General features: G+C 46.4%; 1 protein-coding gene across 1 annotated transcript; it reads left to right on the top strand.

Annotated features, from left to right (window-relative positions):
• The first annotated feature begins 806 nt into the window (after positions 1 to 806).
• NLRP4 (NLR family pyrin domain containing 4) lies at positions 807 to 17,587 on the top strand. Its single transcript, XM_090259266.1, has 9 exons — positions 807 to 1,086; positions 3,770 to 5,339; positions 6,720 to 6,881; positions 8,226 to 8,393; positions 9,788 to 9,955; positions 11,247 to 11,417; positions 14,499 to 14,669; positions 15,729 to 15,899; positions 17,497 to 17,587. The coding sequence occupies exons 1-9, from the start codon at positions 807 to 809 to the stop codon at positions 17,585 to 17,587; spliced, it is 2,952 nt and encodes a 983-aa protein (XP_090115392.1).
• Positions 17,588 to 18,288: the final 701 nt, after the last annotated feature.

Below are 18,288 nucleotides of genomic sequence, written 5' to 3' on the forward strand. Positions count from 1 at the left end.
AACCGGGGACTTGGCCCACAACCCAGGCCTGTGCCCTGATTGGGAATCGAACCCATGACCCTTTGGTTTGCAGGCGGGGGCTCAATCCACTAAGCCGCACCAGCAAGCGCTAAACATTTATTTTTATTTTTTATCTTTATTGGGTTTATTGGGGTGATACTGGTTAATAAAATCATACAGGTTTCAGGTGTATAATTCTATAGTATATCCACTTGGGTACTTTTCATTATGTGTCTCCACCAGGCATCAGCAGAGTTGGGGTTAGAAGTAATTGTTTGGGGGGTTATTTCTTAGTCATCCTGAACTTTTCAGATGTTCGAGAAGGTGAGAATGGATGTGTCTGGTCTAAAAAATTTCTGCCCTTATCTCCATCCCCGCAAAACTAGCAAGGTACTGAGTTACCTCAATTGACTGATTTTCAAATAATTTGATTCTGCTCTGAACTTTTTTTTTTGAGAGATAGCATTTATTTAGTTATTTATTTATTTATTTGTATATTTTGTTGATTAGGCTATTACAGTTGTCCCAATTTCTTTTCCCTTTGCTCCCCTCTGCCTGTTTACCCTCCTACCATCCAGCAATCCTATCCCCCTTAGTTCATGTCCATGGGTCGTGCATGTAAGTTCTTTGGCTTCCCCCTTTCCTATATTATTCTTAATTTCCCTGTCTGATTTGAGCCTACCAATTAGTCTTCTTAACCCCCACACCATTTCCTCATTTCTTCTGCTCTGAACTTTACGTAGGTTTCATTTATTCTTGGTTCCTGGCCATTCTCTCTGAAGACTGTCATCTCTGTGCTGGTCACGATGCCATCATCTTTCTTCTCTGACTTTGGCCTCATGTGGTACTTGGGGGAGCTCAGAAAGGACGAGTTCAGGAAATTTAAGGAGCTGCTCAAGCACACGCCTCTGCAAGTTGGACTCCGGCAGCTCCCCTGGGCCAACGTGAAGAAAGCGACCCGGGAGCACCTGGCCAACCTCCTGGTCAAGCATTACGGGGAAGAGCAAGCCTGGGACGTGACCTTCCTCGTCTTTCAGAAGATGGATCGGAAGGATCTCTGCGAGAAGGCCCAGAAGGAGATTACCGGTGAGGCGGTCCGGGATCGGGGCATGGGGACAAAACTTCTTATCCTGAGGATCGTGTCCTAATTTTGATAGAGGGTCCCCATCTACCTGTGTGGGTGGGTGCCATGTCGTAGCCCGCATTGCAGGTCCAGGTTGCCAATCATTTGTCCTTGCATCCAGGCCAGAAACTCTGAGGTGAAGTTATTATTATTATTATTATTATTATTATTATTATTGAACCCAAGCTGTATCGACTCCGTCTTTCCCTTGGACCCTTCAGCTGCGAAGAGAGGGGGGGTCTGCTGCATGGGCAACAGCAGACCCTCCATATTACCCTGCCCAGGCTCTGTAGCTTCAGCGTCATCGCATGATGTCGATTCAACACGGGAGGAGACAGATACCATGTCACTCCCGAGTCGGACTGCACAGCCATTCTCGGCGGTGCAGATAGACTCTTAAGAAGCTACACCATCGTCTCTCGAGACGGACGGCTGCCGACGACGATTATTACTATTATTACTTAAATCCTCACCTGAGGAAATGTTTTTATTGATTTTCAAGAGAGACGAAGGAAGTAAGAGAGAAACAGAGAGAGGAGGAGAGAGACAGAGAGAGAGCGAGAGCCCTGGCTGGTGTGGCTCAGTGGATTGAGCACCGGCCTGCAAACCAAAAGGTCACTGGTTTGATTCCCAGTCAGGGCCCATGCCTGGGTTGTAGGCCAGGTCCCCAGTTGGGGGCGTGCAAGAGACAACCAATCAATGTATCTCTTGCATCTCCCTCCCTTCCCCTCTCTCTAAAAATATATACATACATAAATAATTTTTTTTTAAGAAAGAGGAAAAAAAGCCAGTTAATTGCCTCTTGTATGTGACCCAACTGGGGACCAAACCCACACCCTTATGGTGCACAGGACAACGCTCCAACCAACTGAGGCACCCAGCCAGGGCTCTAAAGTGAAGTTGTAGCACAGGAACTATAAATTTGATGGTTCAGCAAAAATAACAGTTAACGTCTTTTGTACATGACACTCTGAATTGATATTAATGGGTGTAACTGTATTTATTCAAAGAGGCCACAGAACACCAGTATTTAGTAAGATTTCTAAATCATTGTCGTGTGTGTATGTATATATATTTAAAGATTTTATTTATTTATTTTTAGAGAGAAGGGAAGGGAGGAAGAAAGAGGGAGACAAACATCAATGTGTGGTTGCCTCTCAGGGGCCCCCAACTGGAGACCTAGTTTGCAACCCAAGCATGCGCCCTGACTGGGAATTGAACTGGCGACCCTTTGGTTTGCAGGGCTGCGCTCAATCCACTGAGCCACAGCAGCCAGGGCATGTATGTATATGTTTTAATATTTAACAAGCAAGCATTCATGTCAGAGAAGCAATGACCTATAGCAATATAGTCTTAAGGGTCATTTTTTTTTTTTTTTTTTTGAGGGGAAGATTGTCTTTTGTTCAGAACTTTATCAAGAGCTGCTGGCCATTTTACAACATAATAGCCCCAATAACGACAGTTGTCTTGATCTCTGAGTCGCCATGACAACCATCCACATTTGTGTCCTGTACACAAATAGTGCAGGCCCTCCGCTGCTTCATTATGTTCTCACAGTAGCCCTGCCCTGTTGGAGCATTAAAATAATGGAATACATACCACTTTCATTACTGTTAGGTTATTATGTTGAATTTTTCATTTAAGTGTAGTCACATGCAACATTGCGGTTGTTTCAGGTGTACGATATACCGACTCAACATTTATACACCTCACCATCACCATCTCCCACCACATGAAGTTATCACACCATTATTGACTCGATTGTGCTTCCACTTTTTTACCCATCCTTCCTACCCCCACCCCTCTGGAACCATCCATCTGGTCTCTGTTTCTGTGAGTCTGTTTTTGTTTTATTTGTGTGTTTTGTTTGGAGTCCACACATAAGTGAAGTCATATGGCATTTATCTTTCTCTGACTTATTTCGCGGGACATGATACCCTAGGTTCATCCATGTTGTCACAAATAAGACTTCATTCTTTTTTTTATGGGTGACTAATATATGTACCGCCCCTTCTTTAGCCAATCATCTATTGAGAGGCACTCTGTCATATCTTCTACATCTAATTTCCCTGTGTCAGGTCCTTTAGATAAATTCCATACCCAGAAAACCACTATCTCTATCTCAGTCCCTTGTAGGCAAGAATGGGTACATAGTAGAGACCTTGTCTTGTCGGGTTTTTCTTTTCATATAAAAATTATTCTGTGCTTTTACTACCTGTGTCATATTCCATAAATAATTAAACTGGTCTTCTGTCCATGGTTAGAAGTGATTCTTTAGGGTTTGTTGTATAATAGCAACAATGAACAGGTGTGTGTGTCTACAGCAGGGTTCGTCAGACTGTCATGGGCCGTGGAGTTTATAGTTTAGACTTTGCGGGCCGTGTCTCCGTCACAGCTGCTCATCTTTGCCACTGTAGTGGCAAAGCAGCTGTAGACAATGTGTAAGCAAAGAACATGACGAGGTCCCAGTGAAATTTTATTTACAAAACAGGCTGTTGACTGGCTTTGGCCTGGGGGCCACAGCCGGCGGGTCTCCGAGCAGACGCGTTGGGAAGAAGAGCGGCAGGGTCCAAGCTGATGTTTACACGAGTGTTTTAACTCAAACGTGTTGTGTTGTGTTGTGTTTTCTTGTGCTCACTGACTCAGGCCACACAAAGACGTATCGCGCTCACGTCAAGGAGAAATTCAGCAAGATATGCCTCAGAGACTCCGTCACCGGGATTTATGATCACTTTGAGAAGGAACTCGCCCCGGAAGAACATAAATATCTGGAGGTTTGTTTTGATCCCAAGGAAACCGGGAAACGAACAGTGATCCTTAGAGGAATCCAAGGGGTCGGGAAGACAACGGTGCTGATGAAGCTGATGTTGGCCTGGGCACGGGGCACGATCTACCAGGAGAAGTTCTCCTACGTCTTCTACTTCTGCTGCCGGGAAGTGAAGCGGATGACAGAGGCCAGCTTGGCGGCGCTGATTTGTAGAGACTGGTCCGCCTCCCTCTCCCCAATAGCAGAGATCACATCCGAACCAGAGAGACTCCTGTTCATCATCGATGGCTTTGAAGAACTGAAGTATGACCTGGACGAACCTGACTCGGATCTGTGCAGTGACTGGATGGAGCAGCGGCCCATCCGCGTGATCCTGAGCAGCTTGCTGAGAAAGAAGATGCTCCCCGAGGCCTCGCTGCTCATCGCGGCCGTGCCCGTGTACCCACAGAGCATCGAGGACAGGCTGGAGCACCCGGAGATCAAAACGCTTGAGGGCTTCAGAGAGCGTGAGAGGAAGCTGTTTTTCTGCTGCCTGTTCCAAGAGAGGAGTAGAGCCATCAAAGCCTTCAATTCTGTAAGGGACAACGAACAGCTGCTTTCCATGTGCAAAATCCCCATTCTTTGCTGGGCCGTGTGCACTTGCCTGAAGCAGGAGATGGAAAGAGGGCACGACCTGGCCCTGACGTGCCGGCGGGCCACCTCCCTTTATTCCTCTTTTGTCTTGAACCTGTTCACAGCCAAGGGAGCTAGTCACCCAGATGAGCAAAGCCAAGGCCGGCTGACGGGCTTATGCTCCCTGGCCGCCGAGGGCATGTGGACCGACACGTTTGTATTCAGCGAAGAGGATCTCAGGAGAAACGGGCTAGCGGAGTCTGACATCCCTGCCTTGCTGGACGCCAAGGCTCTTTACAGGTGCGGGGAGGCTGAGGACTCGTACGCCTTCATCCACCTGTGCGTCCAGGAGTTCTGTACCGCCCTATTCTACTTCGTGAAGGGCCACGCCAGCCACCCTAACCCAGCTGTGGGCAGTACTGAGACGCTGGTATCTACCTATTTAAAGAAAGTAAAGGTCCGTTGGATTTATCTGGGGTGTTTCCTCTTCGGCCTTTCAAATGAAAAGGAACAACAGAAGCTAGAGGCTTTTTTTGGCTCCCATCTGCACCAGCAGGAGGTAGAGCAGGCCTTTCGGCAGCACTTGCAGAGCGTGAGTGAGAGTGAACACCTCCAGAGACAGGTGGATTTCTTGGCATTCTTTTACTGTCTGTTCGAGATGCAGAACGAAACTTTTGCGGAGTGGGCTGTAAACCTCTTCCAAGACGTGTGCTTCTTCATCAGCAACAAGTCGGACCTGGTGGTTGCTGCCTACTGCTTACAACACTGTTCTGCCTTGAAGAAACTCTGTTTTTCCACCCAGAATGTCTTTGCAGAAGAGAACGGAGAGACCGCCATGTGAGTCCATCCCGTGATTCCCTTCCTCTTGCTTTTTTCGGCATCTGTCCCTTATTTCCAGGTGGGTTTTGCTAATCAAGTGTTTCATAGAGAATCAGGGCTGGGTCTCACCTTTTCTGTCAGACAGACCTCAGCTTACATCCTGGACAGACTCCTTGTGAGGCGGGTGGCCTTGTCCATGGGGGTCTTCTTTCTTCATTGCGGTTGCCTCATTGCAATGAGGTGAGCTACCACAGTGTGAGGTACTATGGAGACTGACTATGAGGGTCCTATTCACAAATATTCGCTGATATGTACATAAGTTGATATCAGTATCATTTCCGTGGGACCACACTCAGACTCACTTGCCTTCCCAGCTAAAAACTACCTTTTAAAATGGATTCTGAAAAATCTAACACACTTTAACTCACTTTAATACTCACAAAAATTGTATGAGAGATTCTTTTATTATCATGTTACAAGTGAGGAAACTGAGGCAAAGGGATCTTGGAAGCTGCCCAAGTGAGGAAGTGGTGGAGGCTCAGTTTGGGCCTAAGTGTCTTACTCCAGACACCTCAGCTTTCCCTGTAAAACTGCGCAAAGATAAGGCGAAGTTCCTCACCCTGGTACTGTTGACATTTGGGGACAGATAATTGTGTGTTGGTGGGGTGGGGGCAATCCTGTGTATTCTAGCATGTTTGGCAGCATCCCTGGTTTCTATCCACTAGAAGCCAGGAGTACCCCTCCCCAAGTGGTAGCAACCAAAAATGTCCCCAGACATTGTTCAGTGTCCCCTGGGTGAAGGGACAACATTGCCTGTGGTTGAGAGTCAAGAATAGAAGATGACTCAGGTGGGTCTGATCTGAGTCAGATGTCCTGTGTTCAGGAAGATAATGCTTGATGCTTATACTTTAGGAATGGCTTGGGTTGTCTGTTTGCTCGTGGCTTGGGTTGACTGTTTGCTTGTGACTTGTGTTGGCTGTTTGTCTGTGACTTGGGTTGACTGTTTGCTCGTGGCTTGGGTTGACTGTTTGTCTGTGACTTGGGTTGACTGTTTGCCTGTGGCTTGGGTTGACTGTTTGCCTGTGACTTGTGTTGACTGTTTGTCTGTGACTTGGGTTGACTGTTTGCTCGTGGCTTAGGTTGACTGTTTGCTTGTGACTTGTGTTGGCTGTTTGCCTGTGACTTGTGTTGACTGTCTGTGACTTGGGTTGACTGTTCGCTCGTGGCTTGGGTTGACTGTTCACTCGTGGCTTGGGTTGACTGTTTGCCTGTGGCTTGGGTTGACTGTTTGCCTGTGACTTGTGTTGACTGTTTGCCTGTGACTTGTGTTGACTGTTTGTCTGTGACTTGGGTTGACTGTTCATTGGGGGCAAGCATTCCCATTCTCCTTCCTTACAGGTCAAGTTACCACTTAGCCTGTTGGTATCAGATCTGCTCCACGCTCACTGCAAATGAGAACCTCAGAGAACTTACAGTGACTGACAGTAACTTCCAGGAGTCAGACTTCGTAACTCTGAGCAGTCAGCTGAAGCATCCCTGGTGTCGCCTTCAAAAGCTTCAGTAAGTTGGAGGTCCACCCGGACCCAAGTGGGTGGTCGGGATAAATGAGCGATGTAGAGAATCACAGCGTACCTTTCCCACACTCACTGTGTTAAAGCGAGCTTCTCAAGGCCACAGCTCATCGACTCGCAGCTGATCAGTCACAGAGCTTCTGCTGGTGGCCGCTGCACGTACTCCTTCCTAAAATGCTTCAGGGGCATTACATCACCCAATATTTGAGGGCCAGTGGGGTGTCTGGCTTTGTACTAAATCCCAAGAAATAAATGGAGCTTAGAGTTATGGTCCTGACCTCAGGGAACATGTGGCCAAGGGTAGCTTGGGTAGTTTTTTTTTTTTTTAAACCTCACCTGAGAATGTTATTTTTTAATTGGCTTTTAGAGAGAAAGGGGAAGAGAAAGAGAGAGAAACATTGTTTGGTTGCCTCCCACACATGGCCTGACTGGGAATCGAACCTGCAACCTAGGTATGTGTCCTTACTGGGAATCGAACCCATAACTTTTCGGTGCATGGGATGATGCTCCAACCAACCGAGCCACCCAGGCAGGGCAGGACTTCTTGATATTGCCTGCATGTTAAAATCATCATGGACATTTTATTTTATTTATTTATTTTTCATTTTAGAGAGAGACTGAGAGAAACTAAGTGATTTGTTGTTCAATTTATTGATACATTCATTGGTTGCTTTTTGTATGTGCCCTGACTGGGGATTGAACCCACAACCTTGGCCTGTCGGGATGATGCTCTGACCAATTGAGCTACTTGGCCAAGGCCATAAAGACCTTTTAAGAAAGTTCTTCATCCTGGCGGGTGTGGCTCAGTGGGTTGGGCGCCAGCCTGTGAACTGAGATGCCACTGGTTTGGTTCCCGGTCAGGGCACGTGCCTGGGTTATGGGCCAGGCCCCCAGTTAGAGGCGTGTGAGGGGCAACTGGTGGACGTTTCTCTCCCACATTGATGTTTTTCCTCCCTCTCTTTCTCCCTCCCTTCTCCTCTTCCTAAAAAAAAATAAAAAATAAATCTTTAAAAAAGTTTTTCATGCCCAGGTCAAGCCCCTAAATCAACTCACCAAAGTACCCCTACTTGATTTCAATGTTAGTCAAGATGGAGAACTACCGCCTTCAGGGAACACTCCCCCACCCCTACCCCAGACCCCTCCAGGTGGTAATACTTTTATTGAACCATTACATGAAAAAAACAATTTTTTGTGTTAATTTACTTCAACTTGGGAGGTTGTAACCCTGGCTAGTATTACAGGTCACAGGGGAGGGTGTCAAAGACCGATGCTCAGGCCATCTTCTCAGGTTTTGTGGGATGAAACCTCTCTGAAACGTGCTTCATTTCTGCAGGATGAATAATGTTTCCTTCTCTGGTGATGGCTGCGTTTTCTTCGGGGTGCTCACTCACAGCCCAGATTTGAAGCACCTGGACCTCAGCGGCACGCGACTCTCCCGTGACGACGTGACACGGCTCTGTGATGCCTTGAACAGCCCAGAGTGCAACGTCGAGAGGCTCCTGTAAGTCTCCAGCATCGCCGCTTTGACCTCAGAAGGGACTGGGCATATTTTTTACCTGTCGACTTTCATCCTCTTTCTGTTCTCCGCACGCAAACTTAGCCGCCTGTGAACTTGAGAATTGAAGATGGGAGTTAAAGTCTCTGACCTGGTGCAACCACTTGAGAAAACAGTTTTGCCTCTATCCAGCTTTTGTAGGTTCTGCCGTTCCGTGTACCCTAGAAATTCCACTTGGAGGAGCTTCATGCATAAATTTGCTGAAAGATAGGTCCTACAACATTCATGACGAGCAGTCATATGACGTGAAAAATGGAAATGCCCGCCAACAGTCAGTCACGAGGAGACCTGTGGTTGTAGACTCCCTTCCTGAGAATGAATGCTCTACAGTTAGAACAACAATTTGTTTTTTCTTTTAATTGAATTTATTGGGGTGACACTGGTTGACAAAATTACACAGGTTTCAGGTGCACAGTTCTACAACACATCATCTGTACACTTAATGGGGTGTTCGCCACCCCAAGTCAAGTCCCCCTTTATCACCACCCATCCCCCCATATCCTCCTCTTCCTCCCCTCCCACCCTCCCCCCAGCAATCACCGCACTCTTGTCTGTGTCCATGAGCTTCTTCTCTTGTTTCTTTCTTTTTTGCTCATTCCCTCTCGAGTCTGTCTCTTATTTCGCATGTTAATTCATTTTGCTCATTGAATTCCACCTGTAAGTGAGATCACGTGGTATTTGTCCTTCCCTGACCGGCTTATTTCTCTGAGCCTAACGCTCTCCAGGCCCGTCCGTGTATAGCAACAATTTGGATGAGTCTCATAGATCCCCCTGGTGGAAGTGAGCCAAACTTAAGAGTAACTAAATCCTAGGATTTCATTTGCATGGAGTTCAAAGACAGGAAGGACTGTGATATTAGAGGTGAGGATTGTGGTAGGAGGTGATGGCCAGGTGCTGTTCCTGGACCTGAATCTTGATAACACAGGTGTGTCCAGTTCATGACAATTCAGGGTGAGCAAGCACAGACACCCCACGTGGGGTCGAGCAGGTGTGGGGAAGGAGTTTGGGGAACAGCAAACATGAACGAACGCCTTGAAGAACCACACCTGATGCAGACCAGGCCACTCACCAGGGCGAGTGTGGCTGACACACACGGGTTTAGGAAGAGGCAGGAGCCTTGTAGATCACACAGTGTATTTTGGGCTTTCCAATGGGGAAGCGGAAGCTGTGTACAGACAATGACTTAGTGTGTATGTGACTGAAGTCTAGAGAAGGGGTTGATGGGGATCAGGGAGAATCTCAATCAGAGCAAACATGGGCTTCTTGACTTACAGAATTAGCAAGAGGAATGAATCGGGGACGTAGAAACCAGTGAATGAGACATTTTTCCTTTCCCACAGGCTGGCCAATTGTAGCCTCTCACCTGATGACTGCGAAGGCTTCAGAGGCGTCCTACAGGAGAACAGGAAGCTGATGCTTCTCAACCTGGCTTGCAACTACCTGAACACAGGGCTGCCTCTGTTGTGTGAAGCCCTCTGCCTCCCAACCTGCGCTCTGGAGATCTTGGTGTAAGTGGCCGTTGGGACGGTCCCCTATGGAGAGCCATGGTGGCCACGAGTGTGAACTCGGGTCCACTGACCAAAATCTATCCATGGATGGCGACCTCACTAGCTTGCAAAGCTCTATGCTTTGCTGTACCTGACTATTCTCCCAAAGTAAACATACATCCTTTTGAAAGCCACAAGCTATTATGATATTGTGCTAAGTGAAATGAGTCAGACAGAGAAAGACAGACGCCAGATGATTTCACTTATGCGCGGAATCTAAAGAGCAAAATAGACAACCAAGCAGAAGAGAAGCAGATTCATAGATATAGAGGACAGACAGACGGTTGCCAGATTGGGGGTTGGGGACTGGGTGAAAAAGTAAAGGGATTAAGAACTATAAATTGGTGCCTTGCCCAGGTGGCTTGTTTGGGACGTCCTCCCATGCACCAAAAGTTTGTGGGTTCAATTCCTCGGGCCAATACCTAGGTTGCAGGTTTGATTTCCCGGTCAGGCCATGTGCAGGAGATTGATGACTTTTCTCTCTCTCTCCCCCTCTTCCTCTCCGTATACAATCAACATATTCTCAAGTGATGATTAAAATGAAAAAGAAGTACAAATTGGTAGTTACAGAATGGTCACAGGGATGTAAAGTCCAGCAGTGGGAATATAGTCAGTAATATTGTAATAACGGTGCGTGGTGCCGGTGGGCCCTAGACTTCTAGGGGGGAATCTCTTCCCAAGTTAAATATCCAATCCCTGTGTTGTATACCTGACACTAATGTAACATTGTATGTCAACTGTAATAGAAAATTAAAAAAGAAACTACGGGAGAAGAATAACAGAACTGAAAAGACTATAGATTTTACATGTAGGGTAATTCAATACACACGCCCAGTTCATGAGGAAGCAGAGTCTTGGCCCAGGACTGATTCAGACGTAGAATTAGAACCAACACTTCCAACCTCTCCTTGTGAATTAGTTGTGCCCTGTCCTTCCTTCTACGTGAGCTGGTCAGCTTTGTGTTCTGATCTCTTATCATGTGAGTGTTCCGATCTCTCTGTCATGTGAGTAAGACGGAAAAAAGGGGAGGTGTTTTCAGGTATGACAGAAATCCGTGGTCTCCCTTGAGGATTTCATGTGTGTAAGATTACAGGAAATGCTAGCTGCTGTAGCTCAGTTGGTTGGAGCATCGTCCTGTAAACCTAAGGGTCATGGGTTCAATTCCCAGTCAGCGCAAAGATTAGAGGAACTCTCCGTAATATGGAGGGAAATAAAGCTCCCCTCCTTTTTTTCCGTATGCCTGCGCCCGCAGGTTAGCCTGCTGCTACCTCAGTGAGGCTTTCTGGAGAAAACTGCCTGAAGTCCTTCTGTGTAACAAGACCTTAATCCATCTAGACCTCAGCACAAACATCCTGAAACAGGAATACCTGAACTTTCTGTGCGAGGCCTTGACACAGCCAGACTGCTACCTGAAGTCACTATGGTAAGTGTCTTTGAGGCTTACTTGGAAGAACAAGCCTCCTTCTCAGGGGCTGGGGTTGCTGAGGAGGCACCAGGAATCGAGGAAGCCTACAGTGTCCGTGACCTAGAAGGTGAAGGTTAAAAATGATTTGATTCGGATTCTTGTAGCGATGTTCAGGCAAACACACCTGTCCCTTAACTCTGTGTCACAGATTTAATGCATGGGAAATGGTTCTTCACCGGGGTTTACGTAAGGCCTGAGAGAGAGAGATTGTGACTGGGGCTGAGAGACTTCATTCTTAAAATCCTTACCTGAGTATATATTCATTGATTCCACAGAGAGAGAGAGGGAGAGAGGCATTGATATGGCACAGAAACATCGATAAGTTGGCTCCCGTACACGCCCTGACCAGGGATTGAACCCACAACCTAGGCATGTGCCCTGACCAGGACTCAAACCTCCCACCAATGAACTTCCTGGCAAGGGCTAAGGGACAGCTTCACAATTAGATGTTTTCCATGTGTTCTACAAGATGTATAAGTTTCATCAGGTGGAAAAGGAGAGCTGAAATTTTAGGGAGAAGGGTGAACCATGGGGATAGGAGACCTAATCATGTATGTGAGAATAAACATGGATAAAAACAGGAATACCTGAGGAAGGAATACGGGAGTGAAGAGAATTAAAAGACTTCATTTCAGGTCTAAAATGGAGTGATATTTGGGTGATCTGTGGTGGGTGGTGGCATTCTGCAGTTACCCATTGGGACAGCATTTCAAATGCCTCTCCCTGAGAAATCAACAGACTTATGGGATTAATCTCAAGAAATCTGAGAGTTCAGAACTTCGTATTCCTTGCTTGAAGAGTGTGTTATAAAAAGGGCAAGAAAAGAGTCAGATGCATTCTTGCTCTCGTAATGGTGGGTTAGGTTTTCTGGCTCAATCCTTGAACTGTAAGGTACTAACGATATCAGAGAATATGTTTTGAACATCAAAAACACCCAGAAGCTGATGCAGAAGTAGTCTGTATAGACTAGATGCAGACCACTTGAGGTTGTCCAAAAATCCTGGAGATGTATATTTATTTAAGGTATTATCTATATTTTTGTAACATATAAATTGTATATAAAAATATAACACATTAATATTTTAAAATATTAAAGTAGACAACTAGGGTAAAAAAAATAAACAAGTACACATCCCCCTTTGGGGTAGATAATAGGATAGCATAATCTTTGCCATAATCTTATTTCTAGAATAATCTTTCAAGACCAATAAAACCACACATAGTTAAAATAACCTAAAACACAAGGAAATACAGCCCTGTGAGCAAGAACAAAACAGACACACCTACCAAACTTCAGAAATTGGAGTAACTAGGCTTGTTACCTATAAAACCATTATCATTAATTTGTTTAAAGAAAAAGAATAAGTTTAAACATCTTAGGGAAAAGGAAGCTATAAAGTGAAATAAAATTGACAAGTTGAGAAAACAAATAAAATGGAACATCTAGAAATTATCAATATAACTAAGATCAAAAACCTAATCGATGGTTTGAACAGTAGGTTTGATACAATTAAAGAGAAAATTAATAAAATGGGTTGAACATAGATTGGACATAATCAAAGGGTAAATTAGTAAATAGAAGGTAGATCACAGTTATGCAGGGGCAGCATGAAGAGAAAAAAGGATGTAAATAGAGAAGGTCTGGCATATTTAATGAGAATCCTAGGGAGAAAACGTACTCATATTTTAAGAAGTAATGGCTAAAAGTTTATTACAACTGATGAAAGACTTCAGTCTACAGATTCAAGCATCCTTTTTTGTCCCTAGTAGAATAAGTAATGGAGAACATGAAATATAAAGATAATGATGTTACCTCTGTGATGGGGTGAGGGCTGGGAGCAGCCATGACATGTAGAAGAGGGACAGAAAGAGCTCAGTGATCAGTGATGATGACAACAAGAAGGCAGAGCAGCCCTGGCTGGTGTGGCTCAGTGGGTTGAGCGCCGGCCTATGAACAAAAGGGTCGCCGGTTCGATTCCCAGTCAGGGCACAGGCCTGGGTTGTGGGCCCGGTCCCCAGTTGGGGGCGTGTGAGAGGCAACCACACATGGATATTTCTCTCCCTCTCTTCCTCCCTTCCACTCTCTCTGAAAATCTTTAAACAAAAAGAAGAAAGAAAAGAAAAAGAAGGCAGTGCAATGAGATTGTCGATACGCTGGGGAGAACTGGTCGACCTGGAATTTTACAACCCACAGAAGTAATCACCAATGGGGACAACACAGTTTTTAAAATACCGAAGCTTCCTGACATTAGCCAGATCATCCCTCAGGGCAACTCTGACAAAGTTTCCCTTAGACAGAAGTTAAGCAATTCCAGATAGAGATGATTACAGAGCAATGAAAGTGGGAAACCTGTAGAAAATATCTCCATAAAATGTGGGGCAAAAGTAGATTTACAGTTGTGAGTATGTGAAACAGAGTTTATTCTTGTATTATCATCTATTAATTATTGCTTTATTTTCCATGTGAACAACTGTAAACCTACTTTTTCCCTCACCCCGTAATAGTGCTTTTAGGACTTAAAGGAAAAAAATTAAAAGGCACAAGAACAGTAACATAAAATGTACATGAATGATGTAAAACCCAGAAAGAAGGTAAGGGAGTTGATTAATTTGAGATGTCGGCAGGTTAATTACGGATATAAAAACTTGTATGAAATTAGGAAGGAAAACAGTCATCCTTGCGAACTCTCAGAAGAGAGACAACAGAATGATAAAATAGCTAATCAAAAGAAAGCAAGAAAGGCTCTGGCCAGGTGGCTCAGTTGGTTGGAGCCTTGTCCTGTCGCCATAAAGATTACAGGTTCAATCCCCGGTCAGGGCACTTTCCTAGGTTGCAGGTTTGATCCCCAGCTGGGTGTGTATGGGAGGCAGCTTTGATAGATATTTCTCTGTCACATCTCTCTCTCTCTCTCTCTCTCTCTCTCTCTCTCTCTCTCTCTCTCTCTCTCTCTCTCTCTCTCCCTTCCTCTCTCTCTAAAACAAACAAACAAAAAACCATAGTAACCCTGGAGAGTGGCATTGCTTACTGTTCTCTTGCAGTTTGGTAAACTGTTTCATAACCGCCGATGGCTGTCGGGACCTCGCCTCGGTCCTCGCCAGAAACTCAAGCCTGAGAAACCTGCAGATGGGTCGCAATGACATAGGAGATGATGGCGTGAGGTTGCTGTGCGAGGCTCTGGTTCATCCCACCTGTGGCTTACAGATCCTCGGGTGGGTGCCTCTTCTACGTCATGGCTGTGTCCTTGGGGGTGGCCAAAGATGGAGAATTGATGGGCAGTAAGAGAAAGAAAGAGGCAACCCCCATCGGGACCCACAGCCGTTAGCTGTCATGGTGTAATGACACGAGAGCATGCTCTGCAACAGATGAGCACCCAGGATGGCTTGGCTGGCTGGCTCCGCTGGTCTGGGCCGGGCATAGCTCACCTCGTGTGGGCATGATCAGGGATCTAGGTGGGCCTCACTGGCAGGACGACTGGGCCACGTGGCGACCTGGGTAGCCTGGCCTTGTTGACGTGCCGTTCGCATCGGTTTGTTGCGGGCTGTCATGACAAAGTACCACAGTCTGGGTGGCTTAAACCATAGAAATGTATCCTCTCGTGGTTCTGGAGGCTGGAAGCCCGAGATCCAGGTGTGGGCAGGGCTGGGTCCTCCTGAGGTCTCTCTCGTGGGCGTGGAGACGGCCGTCTCCCCACTGTGTCCTCACACGGCCGTCCCTCTGTGTGCGTCTGTGTCCCGATCTCCTCTTCTGATAAGGACACCGGTCCTATTGGACTAGAGCCAAACGTAATGACTTCATTTTAGCTTAAGTGCCTCTGTAGAGACCCTATCTGCAAATGCAGCCGTATTTCGAGGTGCTGGGGTTTAAGGCTTCCACCTCTGACTTTTTGCAAGCACACAATCAGTAGCTCAGGGACTCAAGGGAACCGGAAGTATGCAAGGTGTCGGCTCAGGATGCACATAACCTTGCCTCCACTGCCTCATCAAGGCCAAGGCCTGCGCAGGTGCAGGGGTGGCGAGCAGACCTTGCTCCCCTGAGGCGGGTGAGTGGCAGCGTCCCATGGCCACGGGCCTGGGTTCAGAGAGGAACAGACGAGGGTGGCCACTTGTACGATCGACCCCAAAGCAGTTATCCCATGTCACAAGCGCCAGACCATTAGAGGCTGTACGCAGAGATCGGGGGCGGGCCTGGGCCAAGTACCCAGCTCATGTGCCACACGGGCCGCCTCCTGCCCCGGGGAGGGACCCCTTCTCACCGCGTGTCCGTTGCAGGCTGGGAGAGTGCAAGCTGACCAGCGCCTGCTGTGAGGACCTCGCTTCCGTGCTCACGGGCAGCAGAACTCTGAGGAAACTCGTCCTGACTGGAAACGCCCTGGACCACGATGGGGTGCTCGTGCTGTGTCAGGCCCTGGGACACCCCGAGTGCGGGCTGCAGGCTCTCGGGTGAGCTGTGGCTGCTGGTGGGATGGGGCTGGGACCGAGGTGGCAGCATGGCCACGAGGAGCCTCCACAGTCTGGTCTCCCTGCATTTCCAATGCAAACGGGGCTCCCAGGCTCAGGGCTGCTGTGGGGGTGAGAGGCTCATGTCCCTTATGGGGTACAGGCACTGGTGACACTGAGTGTGCAATAAATGGTGGCACTGGTACTGTGATAGTACAAAGTACAGTAGAATTATAATATCGTCGTCGGCAGCCGTCCGTCTCGAGAGACGATGGTGTAGCTTCTTAAGAGTCTATCTGCACCGCCGAGAATGGCTGTGCAGTCCGACTCGGGAGTGACACGGTATCTGTCTCCTCCCGTGTTGAATCGACATCTTGCGATGACGCTGGAGTGTCCTCTCCAGTGAAGCTGAAGCTACAGAGCCTGGGCAGGGTGATATGGAGGGTCTGCTGTTGCCCATGCAGCAGACCCCCCCTCTCTTCGCAGCTGAAGGATCCAAGGGAAAGACGGAGTCAATACAGCTTGGCTTCAGGTGCGCCGCAGGAGTTGCCGGTGTTGACTACAACGTCAAACTGCCTTAGGGACTCCGGCTCCGGAATACAGTGCAAATGATAATTATAGGAATTATAATACATATTGTAATTATAAGAACTATCGTACATATAATTATAATGCAAATTATATAATTATAGTGCAGGTTATAATTACTGTAATTATAATATACATTACGATTATGTGTATAAGTATGATCATTCATATTTAATATGTACATTATAATTGTTATATATTTAAATACATGTGATTATAAACAAATTATAATTACATTTAATACATGTTATTTATATTAAAATATTAGATATTAAAATTTTAACAATTTATAATTAGAGTTAAGTATACTTATAAAAGCTAATAAATATTAACTAATATGTATAATTTAAGTCTATAGTTATAAATATATAATACATTCCAATATGTAAGTATAATTACATATTATATGTATAATATAATTAAATATGTCTATAATTATACATAAAACTAATAGATTATTCCTATAATTTTATCAAATGAATAATATTGTACTAGATGATGATGTAATGACTCCATAGCATCTTGTTTTATCATTTTTTCCTACATTTCTAAAACCTAAGTGAAATCAGTGAGTTAGAATTATTTTAGGTTCCTAAAAATAAAAATAGCCCCGTCTTGCTCCTGAGCGTCCCCTGACTTCCTGTCCCAAACCCCAATGTTGAGGTGGTATCAGGGCTTCCTATATCACACAGGACGTTGGCTTGGTCCTGGGACATGTTTGTGACATGCCCTCCCGGCCAGGAGGACCCGCTGTGAACAGCTCTTCCCCCTGTTTGGTGACATCAACTTGGCAGCTTGCTGTCGGCCCCGGATGGGGAGTCCACACCGCAGAAACGCATAGCACCACCAGCCGGAGCTTGTGTGTGTGTGACCACCGGGGCCCCACGTTCATGAGCACAGCACACGGGTCCTCCCGGGCATGCCTGCGAAGAAAGGAGGGAGAAAGATGAGGTACAGAGAAGGAAAAAAAGAAGAGGCATGAGTTACATAGAGCCCCTTTCGTATTTTCCAGGCTGAAGAAAGACGAATTTGATGAAGAAACTCAGAAACTTCTGACGGCCGTGAAAGAGAGAAATCCCTCGTTGACCATCACAGACGAGTGAGCGGACAGACCCAGGACTGGACAGGCGGACGGACTTTCCGACCTGGACTTCCCGACGCAAGAGCAGCTTCAAAGGATACGTACTGGAGCCCCGACGTGTACCTCCTCTGTGCCCAGGAACTCTGAATTACTGCCCCTGACTTTTCTAGGACCCCGTTTAGACGTGTTTTATTGATGGTTTTTACTTGCTTTGTGGATTTGGGCAAGCCATAGAGAGACCTTCCAGATCAATGTCCCCTCCTGTCTCACAATGACACTTGAAACCCTCAATAAAGTTATGTATCTTAAAACATGTTGTAAAATGTTGAAGCAGGATTTGCTTCTGGTGGGCGCCCGGAGCACAGGTGTAGGCTCAGGAGCAGGGGGCCTTCCGCCGCGTTGGCCCAGAGCTCTGGACACGCAGGCCTGACGTGGTTGCTGCCTCTTCCATGAGTCCTGGCAGCGGGTCAGCTCCGGCTCTCTTTTCTTGCCTCATGGCAGTCTTTTATTTTTTCAAATAATTTTTATTTTTTTCAGTGACAGCCGATATACATTATATTAGTTTCAAGTGTACAGCCTAGGAGTGAGACATGTCTCTAATTGATGAAGGGCATCAGGGCATCCCTCCTCTAAGTCTAGTGACACCTGGCACCTTACAGTTATCACAATATTATTGACTATTTCCTGTGCTGTTTTTATAACTGGAAATTTGCATGTTTTTTT

Source organism: Furipterus horrens, unplaced genomic scaffold (assembly GCF_987537825.1).
Source record: "Furipterus horrens unplaced genomic scaffold, mFurHor1.1.pri manual_scaffold_13, whole genome shotgun sequence".
NCBI lineage: Eukaryota > Metazoa > Chordata > Mammalia > Chiroptera > Furipteridae > Furipterus > Furipterus horrens.